This window comes from Pipistrellus hanaki, assembly GCF_964339955.1.
Source record: "Pipistrellus hanaki genome assembly, chromosome: X".
NCBI classification, from domain to species: Eukaryota; Metazoa; Chordata; class Mammalia; order Chiroptera; family Vespertilionidae; genus Pipistrellus; species Pipistrellus hanaki.
In genome coordinates, this window is record NC_140524.1 from 71,109,723 (window position 1) to 71,128,752 (window position 19,030).

The window sequence follows — 19,030 nt, forward strand, 5'->3', positions numbered from 1 at the left end:
GCCCACAACCAAAGTACATGCCCTTGACCGGAATCGAACCCGGACCTTTGAGTCCGCAGGCCGACACTCTATCCACTGAGCCAAACCGGTCCCGGCCAATTATCTTTTTTTTTTTTTAAATGCTTTTTTATTTGCGAAAGAGAAACATAAATGTGAGAGCAAAACATCAATTGTCTTCCTCCTGCACAGCCCTTGAGGGAATAGAGCCCAAAACCCAAACACATGCCCTGACCAGGAAACAAACCAGCGACCTTCTGGTGCACAGGACAAGAACCAACCAACTGAGCTACATTAACCTAGGCTCAATGTACAATTATTCCCTCTCCCCCAGATCCTGCAGACTGACCTTCATGAATCCATTCTCTCTTTTCTTTCTATATTCCCACAGCTCCCATTGAGGCCCACATAACTTTTTTTTTTTCAGGATGGCTTTTTTTTTTTAATTTAAATTCTTAAAGTATTACATATGCCCTTTTCCCCTCATTGACCTCTCCCAGCCACTCCCACCCCCCAGCACATGCCCTCACCCCTGTCTGTGTCCATTAGTTACGCTTACTGGTATACCCACATAACTTGTCATACCTTTTCACTGATCTGCTACCGTCCCTGTCCTCCATGTTGTTCTAGGGATCTCCTCCCTAAAACAACACATCTGATATTGTAATTCCCCGACTGGAAAAACCTCAGCCTTTGCTTGTGCTGGTCCCCAACTCCTCCCACTTACTGAGGCCCAGGTCAAAAGCCACCTTGTTCAGAAAACTCATACAAACTCGCTATAATCTCTTTCTTCAAACCCACAGACTTGGTATATCAGGATGACACTCTAACCAACTGAGCTACAGGGCCAGGGCTAACCTCCCTATAACCTTAGAGTTCCTTATTCTTCTACTTACTCTACCACAGCACTAGATATTTCTTTCTGTATCTTACAACTACCTATGCACTGATCTCATCCCAGCCCCTCTAGCTTGGGAACCTGCTAGGGATAGGATCCTGGTCTAATTAATCTTTGTCTTCTCTGAATCTAGGTCCTTAAACATGGTAGGTATTTAACAGCTAGCTGTGGGATAAATTTTTCCCTTGTGTCTGGAAAATTGTTGTGAAAAGGACCATATTCCAAGTGGATTCATTCAGTGAGGTAGGTAAAAATGATTCTCAAACTGAGGTGGGACACTACTCTTCACGCCCTAAAAGATTTGACATTGTCTGGTATGGCTTCTCCATATCCCTCACCCCTCCAAACACGGCTCTTCCTCCCCAGGAAAAGGCAAGAGACAATTTTAACTCTTTATTTGAAACAAACAATTCCAGAGACAGAAGGTTAGTTGTGACAACAGCTTCTCACTACAACACAAGGGCGGGCATGGCTCACTGAAGGGATAGGCCAGATACCGCAGAACAATATATACAATTTAAACAGTGGCTAAACTGGTAGCAGTTTTAAAAACACAAAAAGAGGCTAGGAAACAGCAAAGCCAACAGGAAAAGAACTGGGTACCCCCTTTGCTGGACACTAATAGTCTTCTGGAACTACAAAAGCAAGATGGGGAAGAGAGAAGATAGATGTAGGCAGTGGAGGCAAGACACAGGTCCACAGCTCCTCCCTATTCTTTAACCACAGATCCCATCCTGTATGACCCAAGGTCCCCCACAGGCGTGGCCTGGCTCTTACAATGGGGGAAGAACAAGAGTGAGGAACCCAGCCCCAACCCAAATCAGAAGGTAGTTTTTGCCTTGGGAACTGTGTCCACTGAACTAAAGGGAGGCAGTTACAGAAGGGGGCTAAGCATGTTGACACATGGCTCATATCAACCTAAGATGGCAGAGAGAGACAAACACATAAACCAAGGGGATAGAAGTTTGCTCCCCATACTTAGTCATTCTCTGCCTTTAAAGAAAAGAAAGCATGTGGAAATTTTTTTCAACTGCAGCACCAAGGATTGGTGCTTGCAAGGGTAGGGAGGGGAAACAAGTAGCCAGGGGTTCCAACAACCAGTATCTCAGGGGAGGGGAAGAGTATCTAAGTTCTGTGTTTTAGGTAAATGGTCCCCCTCATTACTTTCCGAGTTTCTTTCATATCTTTCATACAAGCCCCTTTAGCATGGTACTGGAGAAGAGTGGAGAAAGGATTGGGCACAGGGCAGAGAAGGCAGCTGGATTCTTCCCTTGGCCAAATCTAGGAACAAGGGGCTTTAGTAACCTATGTGGGAAGGGTCAGGAAACCCAAAGCCAACAGGATCACCAGAGCTATTAACACTCCATCCAGAGACTGGCCCCAGGAGAAGGGGTTTACTCTGAAGCATCAAGAAAATGGCCTAGCTAGTTTTTGCCTATCACTAGTTGATCAGCCCTCAAGTACAGAGAACTGGGGCCCCTTGGTTGTCAAATGGTTCGGAAGAAGGTAAAAGCCAGGAGTTCCTAGGGAAGGCAGGGAATGGATGAGTAGAAAAGGGCACTCACGGCCCTTCAGAATGAGTAGCATTGGTTCCCGGGCCAGTCGCCCTGTGGGACGTGGTGACAAGCCAGACACTGGTGTGAAAGATGGATACAGATGGGTTCAGTCCAGGTCTTCATCCCCAGTACGACCCAGCTCCTCGTAAATCTCACGCACGGCTAGGATGCGATTGAGCATACTCTCCAACATGCTTCGGTCCATGGGGATCACAGAGTACCAGAGAGGTGACTCAGCGATGCAGGACCGCTCAGGTTGCAGGTAGAACACATCGTTGCGAGTCCGGAGGCTTTCAGGACTGCAATGGTGGGGTGGGACAGATCAGTACTGAGGCAAAGTGGATCCCATGGGTCCCCATGCTAATGCCATTTCTGCAAACCTGCCAACTCACCATTTTGAGAGATAGAATTCATAGAACTTGACAGGGCAGCGGAGGGGATTCATGCGGTTCTCACGCTGCTCTAAGATAGGGGCTTCATCTTCTCTCTTCCGCTTCCCAGAACCCATGTCTATAGAGGAGGCAAATGACTCAGACTTGTTAAAACCACAGTCTCAACAAACCACTCTAAGTGCACAGTGGGAAGGCCTCAGGACACACAATACAGGCTCATAAAGAAAGAAAGGCAGAAGAGTCAGTAGGTCTTCCCACACCAGCCAAACTGCAGGGTGATGCTCTGTAACCCACTCCTCCTATCCCATTTACATTGGTCAAGTCTTTACAATCTTGCCCTGTTGCAAGGATGGGCTTACCTTCTGGGATTAAAAAAAAGCACGATGGCCCTAACCCCCATTAAAGTAGTCCAGGTAGAGGCTCAGATTCCAAGAAGGAACTGTGGGTCAGGATTTCAGAGCCAGAACAGAAATCAGGGTGCAGTTCTTATAATGCCCAACAGCAAAGAACCATGAAACGACTGTCTCGTTGTCAACTCTCTCCCAACAGACAACACACCCAACAGCTTCCCACCTGTCCACCACCCCGCCAAAAGTAGAAAAGGTCAACTGCCTTGAAATGAGGAAAGGTGGAAGCAGGCAGCTGGGTGACCTCCTATTTATGCAAGAGACACTAATCATCAGGTGGAAGGACTGGCTGTTTTTACCTGTTCTGCAAATATATGAATGGAAGGTCAGGGAAGACAGTGATAAAGGAGAGGGCCAACCTAGTCATTAAAATGGAGCATGGAAGAGGAGAGCAGAGAGGGAGGAGAGCAAAAGAGGGGCAGCTTCATACCTCGCCCTTTCCGCTGGCGGACAGGGGCATAGTAGCGGATGCTCACCACCTTGGTGGTGCCCCGGGGGGTGGTGCACTTGCGGGACTGCCGCACCACATTGGTGAAGGAGAGCTGCATGTGTTCTTCAGCTGTCTGCAGCCCAAAAAACTTAGTGTTGAAGAACATGAGGGTGTTGAGAAGGACAAAGGGTGAGTAGACCCCCAGCTGCTTACACTCCCAGAGGTGTTCTTCCTCCACTCGGGAGAACACTGTGTCTGCAATGGTGAAGGAGAGGCGAGTCAGGAGCGAGCAACCACCCGAGCCCTGATCCCAGACATTCTGCTCATAAGCATTTCTGTTCAGTAAGTTGCCACTGTGCATAAAACCCTGACACCCTGCTGTATTACACAATAGGACTAGATGGTTTTTTATATAGTTTCTACCTGCATTTGGAGCTTCTCTCACCACCCACAAGTTATAGGCAGGTAGATGTAAACTTTGAGGAGTCCCACAACTTCATCCTTGCTTTTTCAATTACCACCCAAACTCGGGCCACCTTTTGTGGTTCCAGAAATAGTTGTTCAGACTTAAGTTTTAATCCCCTCCTCATGTTCAAGGTTAGGGGCTCTGCGTTCTCAAGCTCTCAACTCCGAGGCACCCAGCTACATGCTACTGCCCTCAGACTCTTTGTGAAGAGTGGCAGACCAAACAGCCTGGGGCTTTTGGGATGGCGTCTCTGAAAAATGCAGTGAAGGGTGTAGGGGTTGCTAAGTCCCTGTCCCTTACTGTTGGGAAGGAGTGTGGGCTGCCAGGTACTCAGAGATTTGTTGAGTTCTTGAACGAAAGTCAGGTAGTAAAGGTCCGTGAAAATGTTCACCATTCGGTTATTTTCCAGTAGGTACTAGAGAAGGAAAAAGAGACACACATGAAACTAGACTCTAGGTCTTAGAGGAAAGACAGTGATACCAAAAGGCCCCAGGCACAGCAACCTTGATAATTAGGAGATGGTGGTAAATAGCTGCTCAATTGCATGACCCAGAGTGCTTTTCCCCAGATATACCTACAACTCTGAGGCACCAAGGCCTTGCTGGAAGGAGGCGGCATGGGAGAGATGTGTCCCAGCAGCTTCTTCACAAGCACAGACTCCTTGTCAGGTAACGATGCATGGCTGACTTTCCCAGCGGGTACTAAACATTACCCCACTGCCCAAGGAGCCCAGCTCTACCCACCCCTCCCCTCCTGGAATGGGTTTGAGGATTACCAAGGGGACCCAGAGAGCAATGAAGACGGCTCCTTGGCCAACAGTCCTGGGACACAGCTCTGATTTTAGAAGAGTATTGACATGTGCTGTCCTGCTTGGAGTAGGAGACAAAAGACCGCCTGCTCAGGATAGCAGACAAAGTGAGGACCAGGGAGTGGACAGAATAATTTCTGCTGGGACCTTGCCTGTTGTGTTGCTGTGTTGAAAGTGACTACAACTGAGGTGGTGTGTAAGGGGTACCTGTTGGATGCCAAGACACAGGTAGTAGATGCTGTCGGGTTCATATCTTTCACCGTTGGGTCGAGTGATTTCTCTCACAAACTGGGCCAGACCGTAGTTGAGCTCAGCAGCTGAGCAGGCCAGAATATCTTCTTTGATACGCATAGGTTTCGCTGCAGTGATATGCAGTGAAGGTGATAGGATTAAGAAAACTTCACATTGAGAATTTCATTTAGCTCCACCATTAATTCCCTCATCACTTAGTCATGTCCAGCTCCAGAACAAACCACCAATTGCCAAAAGAGCCCTAAGCCTTGAAATCTAGGCAGCATCTCCCCTTATTTTGCAACTCCTCCCAATGTTCACAGGACACCCTTTATATAATCACAGCCTTATCATCCATAGACATCTTCAGCTGAATCACAGCCCTGCTCTTTTCCCCTTCCCCTCCTCTTCCCATCCCCACTTCCCTCCCCCTGGGTACTTACGGCCAAAGCGCAACTCATCACCCTTGCTGGTTTCTCCATTGGCATATTTTGATTGCACCCAGCACTTCCAAGCATTGACACCATATGAATAGTTAAGTCCAGTACAGCTTGGCTGGCTGCTCATGGAGTCCCGGGAACAGCTCTCTGAAAGCACCAGCCGCTTTTGACCCTGGAGGGGAAAAGAAAGGAGGTGGGTTCAAGGAGATAAGGTCAGGAACACCATGGAAACGAGTCAGGCCAGTGTTTATCAGCAGGGGAGTGGGAGACTGATGTCAGAACACAGCTATGGAAGCAAAGAGCCCCAGGAGTAGCTCTGATGACTTCGGGAACTGGGGAGAGAGCAAAGTGTGTGCTCTGAATGATGGAGAAAGGAGGTCAGCCAGGGAAGGTCAAACTAAAGCTGCTGACTTGGCTATGAAAGTACCCCATCCCTGGCCGTTTGAGCCTCCATCCCTCTTCTGTGGATACGGCAGCCCCAGCCCTCACCTTCCTCATGGTTCGGGGAAGGTCTTGTTCAGTAGACACGTCCTCAGGCCCTACCAGGCCACAATCAAAGAGAAAGTCTACACTGGGGTTAATGTCCAAAGGATCTGTTAGAGGTGAAAGGAAGCAAAGTGATTTTTAAGATCTCAATGCTGTAGCCCTCCCACCCCACTCCTGCTACTTGTACACCTGACTTGAGAAAAGCTTTTCAGACAGTTCTAATTGCACTCAGTAGGAACCAGCAAAGCCAGATGAAGAATATGCTCAGAGGCACAGAGATGCAAAAATCCACAACAATGGGAAAGTTCATAACACTACCAAACTGCAGACTCAAACGTGGAAATTTTCATATTATGTGTTTTACCACAATTAAAACAAAACAAGCCTGACCGGTATATGGCTCAGTTCAATTCCCAGTCAGGGCACATGCCCAGGTTGCGTGCTCGATCCCCAGTGCGGGGCGTACAGGAGGCAGCCAATCGGTGATTCTCTCTCATCATTTGTGTTTCTATCTCTCTCTCTCCCTCTCTTTTCCTCCCTGAAATTAATAAAAATACATTATAAATAAATAAATAAATAATAAATAAATAAATAAATAAATAAAACAAAAGAAGACTCAAGTGTAAAATCTACTACTCCCTTGACAGCCTTTTGTCACTGGTCACAAGGAGCACTGTTAAGGTCATGCTCCACGTCACACACACACACAAAAAAAAACTCCTTTCCTTGTGGCACAAATGCTACCATACCCAGTGGGCATGCCTTGAATTCCACTCACTCTTGGGGAAGTCTGCCTCCAAGTCTTGCCCAGGTTCATCCAAGACATTGGCCATCTTAACAGCCATTGCCAGGACATCATCTCGAGCTGGCCCAAACAGGTCACAATCTTCCAGAAGTCCCTCTGCACTCTGGTTGCTTACAAGGTCTGGAAAAGAAGTTGGCTTAGTCACCGCATCTCTTACCTAGCTCCCGCACAGGCTTTAAGGGGCTGATTCCGACCACTCCCCCCACTTAGGCAGAGACAGACTAGGAAAACCATGACTCCTTCATTGCTGCTGTCCATGGCATACCACAAAGGTCAGATGAAGCTTTGTCTAACTCTTCAGCCTCTGCGATCATTTCTGCCATAGCCAGGATGTCGGCCTCCAAGGGGTTGGAAGGGATCTTCACCTTCAGCTCCTCAATAGTCTCCACAATCTTGTCTGTGCTCTCCAAGGTAGTGGGCAGGAACATGGGCACAGGTACCTGGAGACATAAATCCTAACTAAACACCAAGAACTAAACCAGTGGATGAGGGGACAGGTGGTGAGAGTAAGGGAGAGTGGTGGGTCAATTCTAAACGGGCAACTTACCGGGATGGGCATTGAGAAAGGCACCGGGACTTTCTGGCAGTACAGATGCATAGGCACTGGCACGAAGATGGGCACTGGGATGGGCAGCACAATCACCTGCGGCTTCCACTCTTCTGTTGACAAGAAAGGGGTCTACTCAGAGCCTGTGTTAGGTGGGTCACATCTGACCCACTACCTGATACTTGCCTGTCATCCCCAAAGCTCATTGTCACAAAACTGCCCTTGCATCAAAGGTAGAGAGTCAACTCTGTGATTCTAAGATTACCATATCCATAATACTTCATCCTCCTAAGTAACCCCCTTGTCTAGCTCTAGGGCTGCAGGCCTAGAACTATAAAATAAAACCTGTGGTATCTAAGTATCCTGGCTCACCTGTCTGACTCCCTTTGGACTTCATCTCCACTTTGCAGGAGACCCCCCGATTCTGCATCAGAGGCTTACACATGGCAGCTTTGTTTTTGCGGGGCGTGGCTGGGGGTGGTGCAGAGGGAGGAGGAGTAGAAGCAGAGGGAGCCAACCGGATCTTCACAGGGATCTGCAGACAAAGGAACATTAGTGCCACCAAATGCTAGACCCTCCTCTGAGACCATCCTTCCCCCTGGCTTTTGCCCTGACCTTGCCCAGATTCCCATTTTCCTCTGGGGTCTTCACTGTATTGCTGTTCTCCACTTTGGTTTGAGAGGTTGTCTGGGGCTTCGCCTCAGAAGACTGACCTATAGATCAAAACAAATGAATGTTTTCCTCTGTGGAACCAGCTCTCCATTTTCATCATCCTGTTCCAGGAGAGCTTCCTTAAGTGGTACATCAAATGGGAACAGGAAGTCTAAAATTTCTCCTCCTTACCACCCCAGGCCTAGTCTTCTCTAGGCGCCAGAAACAGTGGCCAAGAAGATTCTTTGCCCTGGCTGACACAGAGAATGAAAAAGATTAAGCTTCCCCAATGACCCATAATTTGAGCCCTTCCATTTCATGGCCTTCAGGACTTTGGTACCCCTGGAATACCCCAGAGGGGCCAGGATAATAGTCTTGAAACAATAATGGCCTTCAGTTTCACTAAAGGCAGAGCTTATGCTGATGCTTCCTTCTCTCTGAAAACCAACCACAGTCCCCACATGCCCCATCCTACCTGGTACCCGTTCCCTAAAAATACATCCGTTATAGAAACTCAGTGGAAGGTAGCTCTATAAACCTTTAAACAAGACGCCCCCTAGTATCTGCACAGTCTAGAAGCTAAAAGAGAGCACAGTACCAGGTGCCCTGGCCAGAGATGAGATGAAAGAAGAAGAGAGGGGCTAGGCCCAGGATTAGAGTCCAGGCTAGTTCTAACAGAGTGCCTCCTGCCCAGGACTCACTGTTCAGGAGGCTCTCGGGCCCACTCTGGGTGTCCAAGTTGGGTTGGTTCTGCTGGCTATAGAAGCGCAGCAGACACTGTTGGTTGCAGAAATGACGGATCTGCCCGCGCCAGTGGATGGTCTCTAGCAGCTTCCCCTGTCGCTTACAGGCATGGCACCGGGCAGCCTGTGGGTATTGATAGGATGATCAGACCTGCATCCCTAAAACAAGCTGAGCCCTTTGCCCTGGGATGAGCTCTTCCTTGGAGGCTGGTCAGCTGGAGCCCCCTCCCTGGAGATTGGCCCACACCCCATCACAGCACAACAACCCTGTTGCCGTCTCCACCCTTTCTGTCCTTCCCCTTACCTTGCAGTACCACAGCAGGTACTTGCTCTTACAGTCCTCACTGCAGAAGTCCCAGGTGCTGCCATCCAGCTGCTCAGTGACTCCACGCTGGCAGGTCTGGGAGCAGTAAGTACAAGTGATACAGCACAGTCCCAGCTTCTTAGTGAAGTCCTGTTTGTACAGCAGCACGCAGCCTGGAAAGAATCCAGAGACACAGAAATCTCCATGGCCGTGAGACCTACCTTTTTTTCACGGTGGTAACCGAAAGCTCTCCCCGACAGTCTCTTGGGCCCAAAGCCTTGGGATGGACAAGGGCCCGCACATCCTGAGTAGAAGACCCTTGCCCCAAGACCGCGTCCCAAGCCCTCGTCCGTTCTCTGCCAGTCTCCCTGCTGTGTAGCACAAGGCCTCTGACCCCTTCTCCGTTTCCTTACCTTCGCTGCAGAAGCTCTTTTCCACCCCGCTGAACCGGAGTTTCTCATGCAGGAGCTTCTCCTGCCGGCAATGCTCACACTGGGACACCACACCCCGAAGCCGCTTGAAATCCTCACAGCAATCACGACAGCAGAACTGGAACGCCTGGTCCTAAGATTGGGTCACAGGGCATGGAGGAGAGTGCTGTGACATCGGGACCTGGCAAAAGCCAAGTGGAAGGACCCCTTCCGACATACGTCTAGTCATGTGGCAAGATATGGGCAGGGTGGGGGTCTTACCTGCCAGTCCAAGACCTCAGGCTTGCCACTGAAGAGGCTGTGGCAGTAGTGACAGCTCAGGTGAATGCCCCCTTCGGGGCTTGTACGCTGGAGGGAAGGAAGACAAATAAGGGAGGGGCAAGAAGTGTGTGGTGGTGGTGGGGAGGGGAGGTCAGGCTCGTTCTTTGCTCTGCCCCGGCCTACCTACCCCGATTTTCATACCCTCTCTATGCGCCACACCCTCTATCCCTGGTCCAGGGTCTGAAGTACCTGGAACTTGGTCCAGCAGCTGGGGCTGCAGAATTGGTAGACTGTGCGATCGACCTTGTTGTAGTAACAGGGGTCAGAGAGGCTGCGGCGGCAGAAGCTGCAGGGTCGGGGAGGGCCTGGGGCATAGAGAGAAAAGGAGAGCGAAAGAGAGAGGAGAGAGAGAGAGCACAGAAAGTGTAAGGCAGTGCAGAGATGGAGAGATGGAACAGGAAATCCACGGGAAGATGTGGTTGGGGCTGAGGTCAGGTAGCAGGGATTACTTTAGAAGAAGAGGGGAGTATGGGATGGGAGGGGAGAAGGAAGGCCAGCAGGGGTCTGAGAAGAGGGCTTTGCACCTACCAGTGAGCCCTGCCTGCTTCACTTTGTAAGAGGTGGTACAGCAGAGGGAACAGAACAAGCTCGTCTTGCCATTACGATCCACATGTGATAGCATCTCAAAGTTCTTACACAGGGTCTTGCACCAGACACAGGGGTACACACGTGTGTTTTTCTGTGAGGATGGGGAAGGAGAGGCTGAGGCTGGATTTGTCCCTTCACTTTATTTTTTAAATGTTTAAAACATGAAATGTTTCAAGCATACAAAAAAGTATAGATGATGATATAACAAAGACCTGTGTATCTACCAGCCAGCTTCAAAAAATAAAACATAACAGATACAATGGAAACCCCCTTTATTGGTTTTATTCCTCCCAGCCTTGCCCCATCAGGCACCTTTATTTATCACCCAAGAGCCACACCCCCTTCCACAGCCCTCTAACGCACTACTCCCTCGGCCCCACCTTCTTGTACGCCCCCAAGCAGGTTGTGTTGCAGAACCGCTTTTGTTGGCCCTCATGAAAGAGGAGCTCGGGGCCCGGGCTCCCGGTCTTGGTATAGATGTAAGCCCCGCACTGGTCACAACAGTTGGTTTTCAGTCCCTTGTTGGCCCGGAATTTGGAGAAGCAAGAATCACTGCAGAGCCGGTGCACCACGCTGCCATTGCTGACCTCATGCTGGACCTGCCACACACACACATATCCTGAGCTGGGGCCTGACCACCACCACCCACCCCAAAGCGAGGACAGCCCACCCCGTCTCACCCTAGACCTTCACAGCATACATGGTTCCCAGGGACCCCCCCAACCTGCACATCAGGCTGCCGACTTGATGGTGAGGTCCTGGGAGGCAAGGAAGGCCAGCTGCACACATCCTAGAGAAGCTCTAATCTTGAATACACTCCCTCACAACGCCTGCCTTCCCTCCCCCTCCCCTCCTCCACAGGGCCTGGCCCCTGCAGCCCCAGGATTGCAGGGGCAGGTCAGGACTGGCCAGGCTCTGTACACCGGCCCCCACCGAACTTCCTCACCTCTCCAGTCTTCTGGCATATGCTGCAGCGAGTAGCATCCGCAGGATCCCCGGACTGGGGGATTGGGCGCTGCTGCTGGGCCTCATACAGGGAGAGGCAGACGGATGTGCAGAACTCGTGGAAGGAGCCTCCCGCACCAGTCTGTGCCACCACCAAGTCCTTGGTGTTCCAGATCTCCCTGCAGATGGGAACGGGCTTGAACATTCATTTGTTTCATCAGCTTCCAGCCTTCCCCTGGGACCAAGGACCACAGAGCAAATGCTCTCCGAGCCCCACTAGGTTCTTGCCAACATAGTCTCTGTCTCGCCCATTATTCCTGGCCTGAGGCCTGCCCTTTCCACACCCCAGTACCCTCACGTACTTCTTGCAGAAGGTACAGGTCTTTTTGCCCGAGGGCTTTCTGGAGAAAGTGGTGAGACAGGATGAGGAACAAAAGAGCTGAGGCAGCCCCTTGCGTTGGTAGGCCGTCTGCCCCTTCTGCAGCGGTGTCCGGCAATGCGCACAAGTCATCTTGGTGCCCACCGCAGAGCGCCCGGCCCTTTGTGCCACACTGGAGCGTAGGGACATGCGAGGAGAGCGCCGCGGCCGGAATGGCACAAAATCCTCATCATTGGGGTCATCTACCATGGCATCAGAATCCTCATCTGATACTGGAACTGAGGAGGGGGGTGGGGGCGCATGAGAAAAGGCTACCAGACCATGTTTCCAACCATCCCCTGACCAACAGGAGCTCTACTGCTCCGGGGATCCCCTCAGTTCCTGCCTTTATCTCCTCCCCCACCCCATCACATTGATAACTTAAGTCCCTGGTGTCCCGCTCCCTTAGGGAGGGCTCTAAGTGGGAAGATTCTTAAGGATGGGGGTTGCAGAGCTGAAACAGGAAACTCCATTCTCACTGCTCTTGTTTTCAATCACCTCCACTGCCCCTGGTTCCCATGCCAACCCAGAGCAGATAGCACGTCACACTCTGCACGGAGCCGGGAGATCCATGGCGGTCACTTCCCACTCATCCCACTGGGTCACATTTCCTCAAGTCCTACTCACTGCTCTCAGTGGAATCCACCACCTCAGGTTTTGGAGGTTCTACTCTTCTAACGCGCTCACTTCTCTTCTGTACCTTGGAAACATGGGGAGGGAATTGGAGGCTGGTGCCAGGGACAGGCTGAAGGGCCAGCTACACTAGCACAGGGTTTAGGGGGGCACAGAAATAGGAGGGAGAAGGGAGAGTAGGGACCCTTGGCCCAGCCCGTAGAAGGAGAGGAGAAAAGGAGGCTGGGCTTCACCTTAAGAAGCGTAGCTATAAGGGCTCCCTCCCTCTTCCTAGCTCTCCTCACACACCCCCTCTGGAGATCTGGGAGGGAAAATGAAGGTCTGTCCTTCCTAGAGATCTAGGGGGAACCAGACTCCTCCCAATCCCCCCCCCTCACCCTCTCAGGCGGCTTCTCAGTCAGGCCATCTCCTGCAAAGGAAGCAGAAAGCAGCCTAAATCTTCAACCGGCCCTCACACCCCCTTCCTGGACCAACTTCATTCCTGGGGAAGAACTCACTCAAAACTGAGAGGAAAAATGCAAGTGCCTTCTTGGGGCCCCTCTCAGGGTTACCTCAAGCTCTGCACTGAGGGGAGGGTGGTGGTGCAGCTGCTCTCCATAGGAAAAAAAAAAATCCTACTCTTCCTACCAGCTTTCGGTCCCAATCACTGGGAGTCAAGGAAGCAGAGGTAACATACCTTTCATCCAAAATTTATAGTTTGCCAACAAAAACAATGCAATTCCCCAAAGGTAGGTCCTCTGGACTCAGATGGTTATATAAGCGCTAAGACCCTGGTCACAGCCTGGGAGAGATACCACTAGGCAGAACAGGGGAGAAATTAGCCTCTCCTAGTCTAGGCTGTCCCTCCCCTCTCAGAGACTCAATCCTAGGCCCTGCACTTCTACCATTTCCCTGAATTCATGATGCTGCCAGAGGCTCCAGAACCTAGTCGGCATTCATAAAACCCAGAATCCCCACTCTCATTTAGAACAAACCATCTGGAAAGATCTCAGAACCAAGAAGCCTGGAGTCCTCCCCACATCCTGAAGGACCTGGCACCAAAAAGACCACTCGCATATGAAAAAGGGAGTCTCTCCCACCAAATTCACTTTCCAACCCACCTGAAACCCCACCCCGATTCCTCCTCCACAGCAGTTGAGCGTCCCCAGACCCCTCGTTCTCCCTCCCAACCCCCCAACTCCTTCACACACATCCTCTCAATCTCTCAAACCTCCTCCTCCTCCCCTTCCCACCCCCCCACAGCAGCCCCTCCTCACTCACACCCTCTCCAACCTTGATTCTCCAGCCAAGAAGACAACCTACCTGGTAACGAAGGGTGTGCAGGGGGGCTGGGGCCCCTAGGTTTGGTCTGAGAACTGTTGATTCCATCCCCCAGAGTCTCTCCCACTGAAGGGCTGGGGGGGCCATTTGGGCTCTGTGGCTGCCCTTGGGGAAGATCCTCCTCCAGCCCAGGGGAGCCCCTTCTCCCCGTAGCTCTGGAGGTGGTCTCCTCCTCTTCCATATGTGGGGACTGAAGATTTATTGGAGAATCTGCAGCCAAAGATTCTAGCAGCCCCTCGGGTGAAGAGAGGTTCGCCCCAGACCCTGGGTCAGGTGGCACCACCTCAGGGGTCTGGCCCCCTGGTCCAGGCTCTAGGGTCTGATCTGCATCCCACGCAAGGGTCTCCTCGGGACCATGGTCCACCTCTGGGGGGGAGGGGACTTTATAGAGCAGCCCCCCCAGCCCCAGCAGCTCAGTGGTTCCATCCAGAACTCCAGGGTCTTTTTCCAGGCCAGCAGGGGTATCAAGCAGGTCCAGGGCTCCTGAGGATGGAGAAGGGCCAGGGGGCGCCCATCCTCGAGTTGGGGCAGTCTGAGATTCCAGCAGATCCTCTCCAAATTCCATGTCTACTGGAAGGTCTCCAGCCAGGGGCTTCTCTGGCAGGGTCAACGGGTCAAACGGACTGGGGAATTCACTGGGGTCCATGAGGACGGCTGGATATGGGCTGTAGATTGGGGTAGAAGAGGGGGCAGAAGAGGTGGTCTTCGCCAGAATTCCTTCTTATATAGGCTCTGGGACACACCCCATCATCCACTCGGATTTCTCACGAACAGCCCCCACCACACACGGCGAGCATTTCCACAGGCTTAGTCCAAATGACCACTCCCCCCCCCCCACCACTACAAACAGCGCCCCCTGTAGGGAGAGGCGTTCCCCGCCCTGGCCCTGCGCCCACACTCGCCAGGCAGTTAGTCGTTGGCCGTATCAGCCCGCCCGCCCCCACCACCCCAGTGCGACTCCCGGTTTCCCTCCCTCTTTACCTTTCACCCCCCCCCCCCAACTCAGGCTGAACGCCCTATTAGAGTCGCCTAGGGCCTTACCCACCAGGAGCCTTCCCGCCTCCGCGATAGCAGTTTCTACCCCTTCCACTCGCTCCTGGCGCCCCCCAGCCCCCCGGTCTCTACCTACCCGGTCCGGCCCCACCCCCCTCACCGCGCTGCAAGGCCCTCCCTCAGCCCTTCCCTCGCCCCCACAAATTGCCCTTCCTAACCCCTCCCCCCAGTTACCTTTCATTTCAGTTCGCCCACTTCCTCAGCCTCGTCACCCTTCCCCATAGCTCTCGCAGCCCTTCTCCTGTTGCCCACCCCCCACCTCAGGCATTTACAGGAAGACATTTTGGAGCTACGATTTCTCTTAGACCCCCCTCCCGGTTTCTTCAAATCCCGCCTGCAGGTCCGGTTCGGCTAGATCAGGCCCGACCCCTACCTGCGGCAGGGTTAGTGTAAAGGCTATAAGCCTAGAACTGCAGACGGAGACGGCCCCGCGCTCCTTCTCCACCTCCCTCCCCAGCAGCCGGGACAGGGGTCGCGGCCCCTTTAAATGGCAGCGCAGCTCTCTGCGCCTAGCGCTCTGCACCAGGCGGGCGGGCGGCGCCAGCAACCGAGCCCATTGGCTGGCTCCAGGAGGGGGCTCGCGAGACAGCGCCGGCCCCCGGCGCGAGACTCCCAGCCCAGTGGCCGCCTGGAAATTGTGGAGTGGAGCCTCGTTGTTGGAGATGGAGCTTGAGCCCCCGCCAGGGGCCCCGTTAGTTGAAGAGGAAAATATAGGCTCTGGAGCCTTGAAGCCCGCCCCCGGGAAAGGCGGCACCCTCTTTCCGCCGAAGGGCCAAGTACACTAAATCACAAAAAAACAGATCAACTCACCTGCTTCCCTTACCTGGCTCGAGTCTGCCCCCTCACACCCGTGCCCGCCCTGTACCTCCTGGAGCCCACTCTGCCCGCGATCCCCTCCTCTCATTCAAATGGTTCCCGGTCCCCTCCCCCTCCCTCTGTCTCTTCGCTTCCCACTCGTGTTCAATCCCTCGGCGTCCGCCCCCCTCAGCAGTCCCTACCTACGCCATGCAGCAAGCGCCTGCCAAGATTACCCTCCCCCCAACCCCACCTCTCCTGGGCCCGCCCCCTGGGCGACTGTTGGGGGTAATGAGTGACAGCAGAGGGTGAGGGGAGGTAGAGACCCAGCCCTCACGTGCTCCTCCTCCCCCGTTTGCAGCCCCGGCCCCCTCCCCCCAACCATTCTGAGAGTCATAGTTGTGGGGTGTCTTGAGCTTGCTCTCCAGCTACCCAGGGCGGGATAAATGGCTCTGGCTCAGTAACAACGCCTATGCAGTAACTGTTACTTCCCATAGACTCCAAAACCAGGTCCTGCAAAGCCACTCTCCCCCTCCCCCCCTCAAGGGTTAGGGTAAGTTCTGAGATCTCCCAGAGACTACCCGCAGGGGCTCCCTGCTTTATCTCTTCAGTAGATTTCCTCACCAAGGCCCGTAGCTCCTCTCTCTCTCTCTCTCTCTCTCTCTCTCTCTCTCTCTCTCTCTCTCTCTCTCTCTCTCTCTCTCCCCCTCTCCCCCCTTCCTCCCTCCCTCCCCCTCTCTCTCCGTCCCATCCTGGTTGACCTGTTTCCTCCCCCCACTCCCTTCTCCCTCTCCTCCCTCCCTCCCTCCCCCACGCCCCACTCCCTCTCCTAGGCTCGTACTCCCTCCCAGTCTCTTTTTGTCTTAAGTCTGTCCCTCTGCCTCTCACACGCGCGAGCACCCACGTGCAAGCTCACGTACGCTCCCCTCTTGGATGGTCCTTAGAATGTGGGTGTGGCTGAAGTTGAAGCTGGATAAGTGGGGTAGGGGGAAGGGGCACCAGCCTTGGGCCTACTGCCTTTTAAAAATGTGTGCCAGGATCCATTTTCAGTCTCCATTATAGTCTGAGCATTTTACAATCTCCACTCCCCACTTTGCTCCTCCTACCCCTAGGGCTGAAGAGTGTTTAGTATTTGAGGTACTGGTGGAGGCTCAGGCTAGAAGGAGTCCTGCCACAGATTTAGAAACAAGGTTTGGTGTCCAGTGCCTACTCCAGTCTGCCTCTTTGCTTTGGGCCTTTCTTCTTTCCCACACGAAGCCTTTCCTAGCCTTACAGGGAGTTTTATCCTCCCCTGCCTCATTTACTTTGCCAGAAACCTTATCCTTCCTGACTGCCCACATGGCCTTGAGGTTATCTTTGCTCTCTCTTTATACACGGAGATAAAACCAAGAGTTTTCCCAGTTTCTCAAACCCAGCTTTCTCTTTCTCTTAACCAGTATTTTGTGCACCCTTCTTCCACCTTCTGATTATTTATATGCCCCTGTTTCTTTCTTTACCTTTTCAATTTGTTCAATCTCAGTTGGGATACCTTTTTGTTTTGTTTTGTTTTGTTTTAATATATTTTATTGATTTTATACAGAGAAGAAGAGAGAGGGATAGAGAGCCAGAAACACTGATGAGAGAGAATCACCAGTCATTTGCCTCTTGCACACCCCCTACTGGGGATGTGCCTGCAACCAAGGTACATGCCCTTGACCGGAATCGAACCTGGGACCTTTCAGTCCGCAGACTGACGCTCTATCCACTGAGCCAAACCGGTTTCGGTGGGATACCTTTTTGTATATTGCCTGCCCTTCTCAACACCTGCTTGGATCCTTGACCATTCTGATGGAGAATACCTGGTTTCAAGTTGAGGCGAGACAATCTAGGGGATGGTTAATGGTGTAATATTAATCCAGAGAAGCTCTGTTGCATAAAAATGAGTGCGTCCTGGCTGAAACCGGTTTAGCTCAGTGGATAGAGCACATGTGTCAAACACAAGGCCCGCGGGCCAAATCCAGCCCGCCAGGCCTTGCAATGTGGCCCGCACCGCGCTGTCATCACTGCACTCCGCTGTCAGTTTATGACATTGTCAGTTTATGACTGTTCAGTAAACCATTCGGCCCGCGATTTAGGCTGGATTTTAGATTTTGGCCCCTTCTCTGATTGAGTTCGACACCCCTAGGATAGAGCGTCGTTCTGCGGACTGAAAGGTCCCAGGTTCGATTCCGGTCAAGGGCATGTACCTTGGTTGCAGTCACATCACCTGTAGGGCCTGTGCAGGAGGCAGCTGGTCGATGTTTCTAGCTCTCTATCCCTCTCCCTTCCTCTCTGTAAAAAAATCAATAAAATATTTTTTTAAATGAGTGTGTTCTGGAGAGATAAACCAGGATTCTAAACTCAATTCTGCTCACTTTTTAGCTAGTTGACTTTGGACAAGTTACTTCTTGAATCACTGGGTCTTAGTTTTCTCACCTTTAAAAAGATAAAAGAAAACAACATAAATGTTCAATCATATGGGAACTCTGTAAACATAATCCTTTATTGTTGAAAGTATTACATATGTCCCCCTTTTCCCCCCGTTGACCCCTTCCAGGCCCCCTCCTGTGACACACACACACACACACACACACACACACACACACACACACCCTGCCCCAGGCCTTCACCACCTTTGTCTGTGTCCATGGGTTATGCATATATGCTTACAAGATCTTTGGTTGAATACCTCCTACCCCCACTTCCCTCTGAGATTCTGCACTCTATTACATACTTCCATATCTCTGGATTCACTCCTTTCATCAGTTTATTTTGATACTAAGATTCCACATGTGAGTGAAATCATGTGATACTTGTCTTTCTCTGACTAACTTATTTCATTTAGCATGATACTCTCCAGGTCCCTCCATGCTGTTTCAAAGGGTAAGAAGTTTTTTTTTACTGCTGTATAGTATCCTATGGTATAAATGTACCACAGCATTTTCAAAAATATATTTTTATTGATTTTTTACAGAGAGGAAGAGAGAGAGATAGAGAGTTAGAAACATTGATGAGAGAGAATCATCAATGAGCTGCCTCTTGCACATCCCCTACTGGGGATGTGCCCGCAACCAAGGTACATGCCCTTGATGGGAATCGAACCTGGGACCTTTCAGTCCACAGGCTGATGCTCTATTCACTGAGCCAAACAAGTTTTGGCTGTACAAGTCTGCATTCCCAACAGCAGTGTACTAGGGTTCCCTTTCTCCACATTCTTACCAGCACTTACCATTTTTTTTATTTGTTGATGGTATTCATTCTGAAAAGGTGTGAGGTGATAACTCATTGTCATTTTAATTTGCATCTCTCTGATGATCAGTGACTTTTATTTTTATAAACCTTTTATT

General features: G+C 51.5%; 1 protein-coding gene across 5 annotated transcripts; it reads right to left on the bottom strand.

The window, feature by feature from the left end:
- Positions 1–1,275: 1,275 nt before the first annotated feature.
- On the bottom strand, positions 1,276–15,894 carry ZMYM3 (zinc finger MYM-type containing 3). 5 transcript variants are annotated; one of them, XM_084869429.1, is made up of 25 exons: positions 15,869–15,894; positions 13,800–14,482; positions 12,875–12,906; positions 12,492–12,564; positions 11,809–12,103; positions 11,448–11,625; positions 10,882–11,100; positions 10,442–10,592; positions 10,103–10,218; positions 9,854–9,940; positions 9,575–9,725; positions 9,162–9,334; positions 8,816–8,981; positions 8,079–8,176; positions 7,836–7,998; positions 7,464–7,576; positions 7,182–7,356; positions 6,890–7,036; positions 6,115–6,218; positions 5,629–5,797; positions 5,162–5,313; positions 4,447–4,561; positions 3,681–3,935; positions 2,844–2,961; positions 1,276–2,750 (listed from the first exon to the last, which is right to left on the bottom strand). In XM_084869429.1, exons 2-25 carry the CDS (start codon positions 14,461–14,463, stop codon positions 2,558–2,560), a joined length of 4,107 nt encoding a protein of 1,368 aa, XP_084725555.1. In that variant the 5' UTR covers positions 14,464–14,482; positions 15,869–15,894; the 3' UTR covers positions 1,276–2,557. The 5 variants fall into 5 exon arrangements, with proteins under 5 accessions (XP_084725555.1, XP_084725553.1, XP_084725556.1 ...); XM_084869427.1 differs by lacking the exon at positions 15,869–15,894 and adding an exon at positions 15,681–15,773; XM_084869430.1 differs by lacking the exon at positions 15,869–15,894 and adding an exon at positions 15,244–15,638 and having other exon boundaries at positions 12,492–12,558.
- Between the last annotated feature and the right edge of the window lie 3,136 nt (positions 15,895–19,030).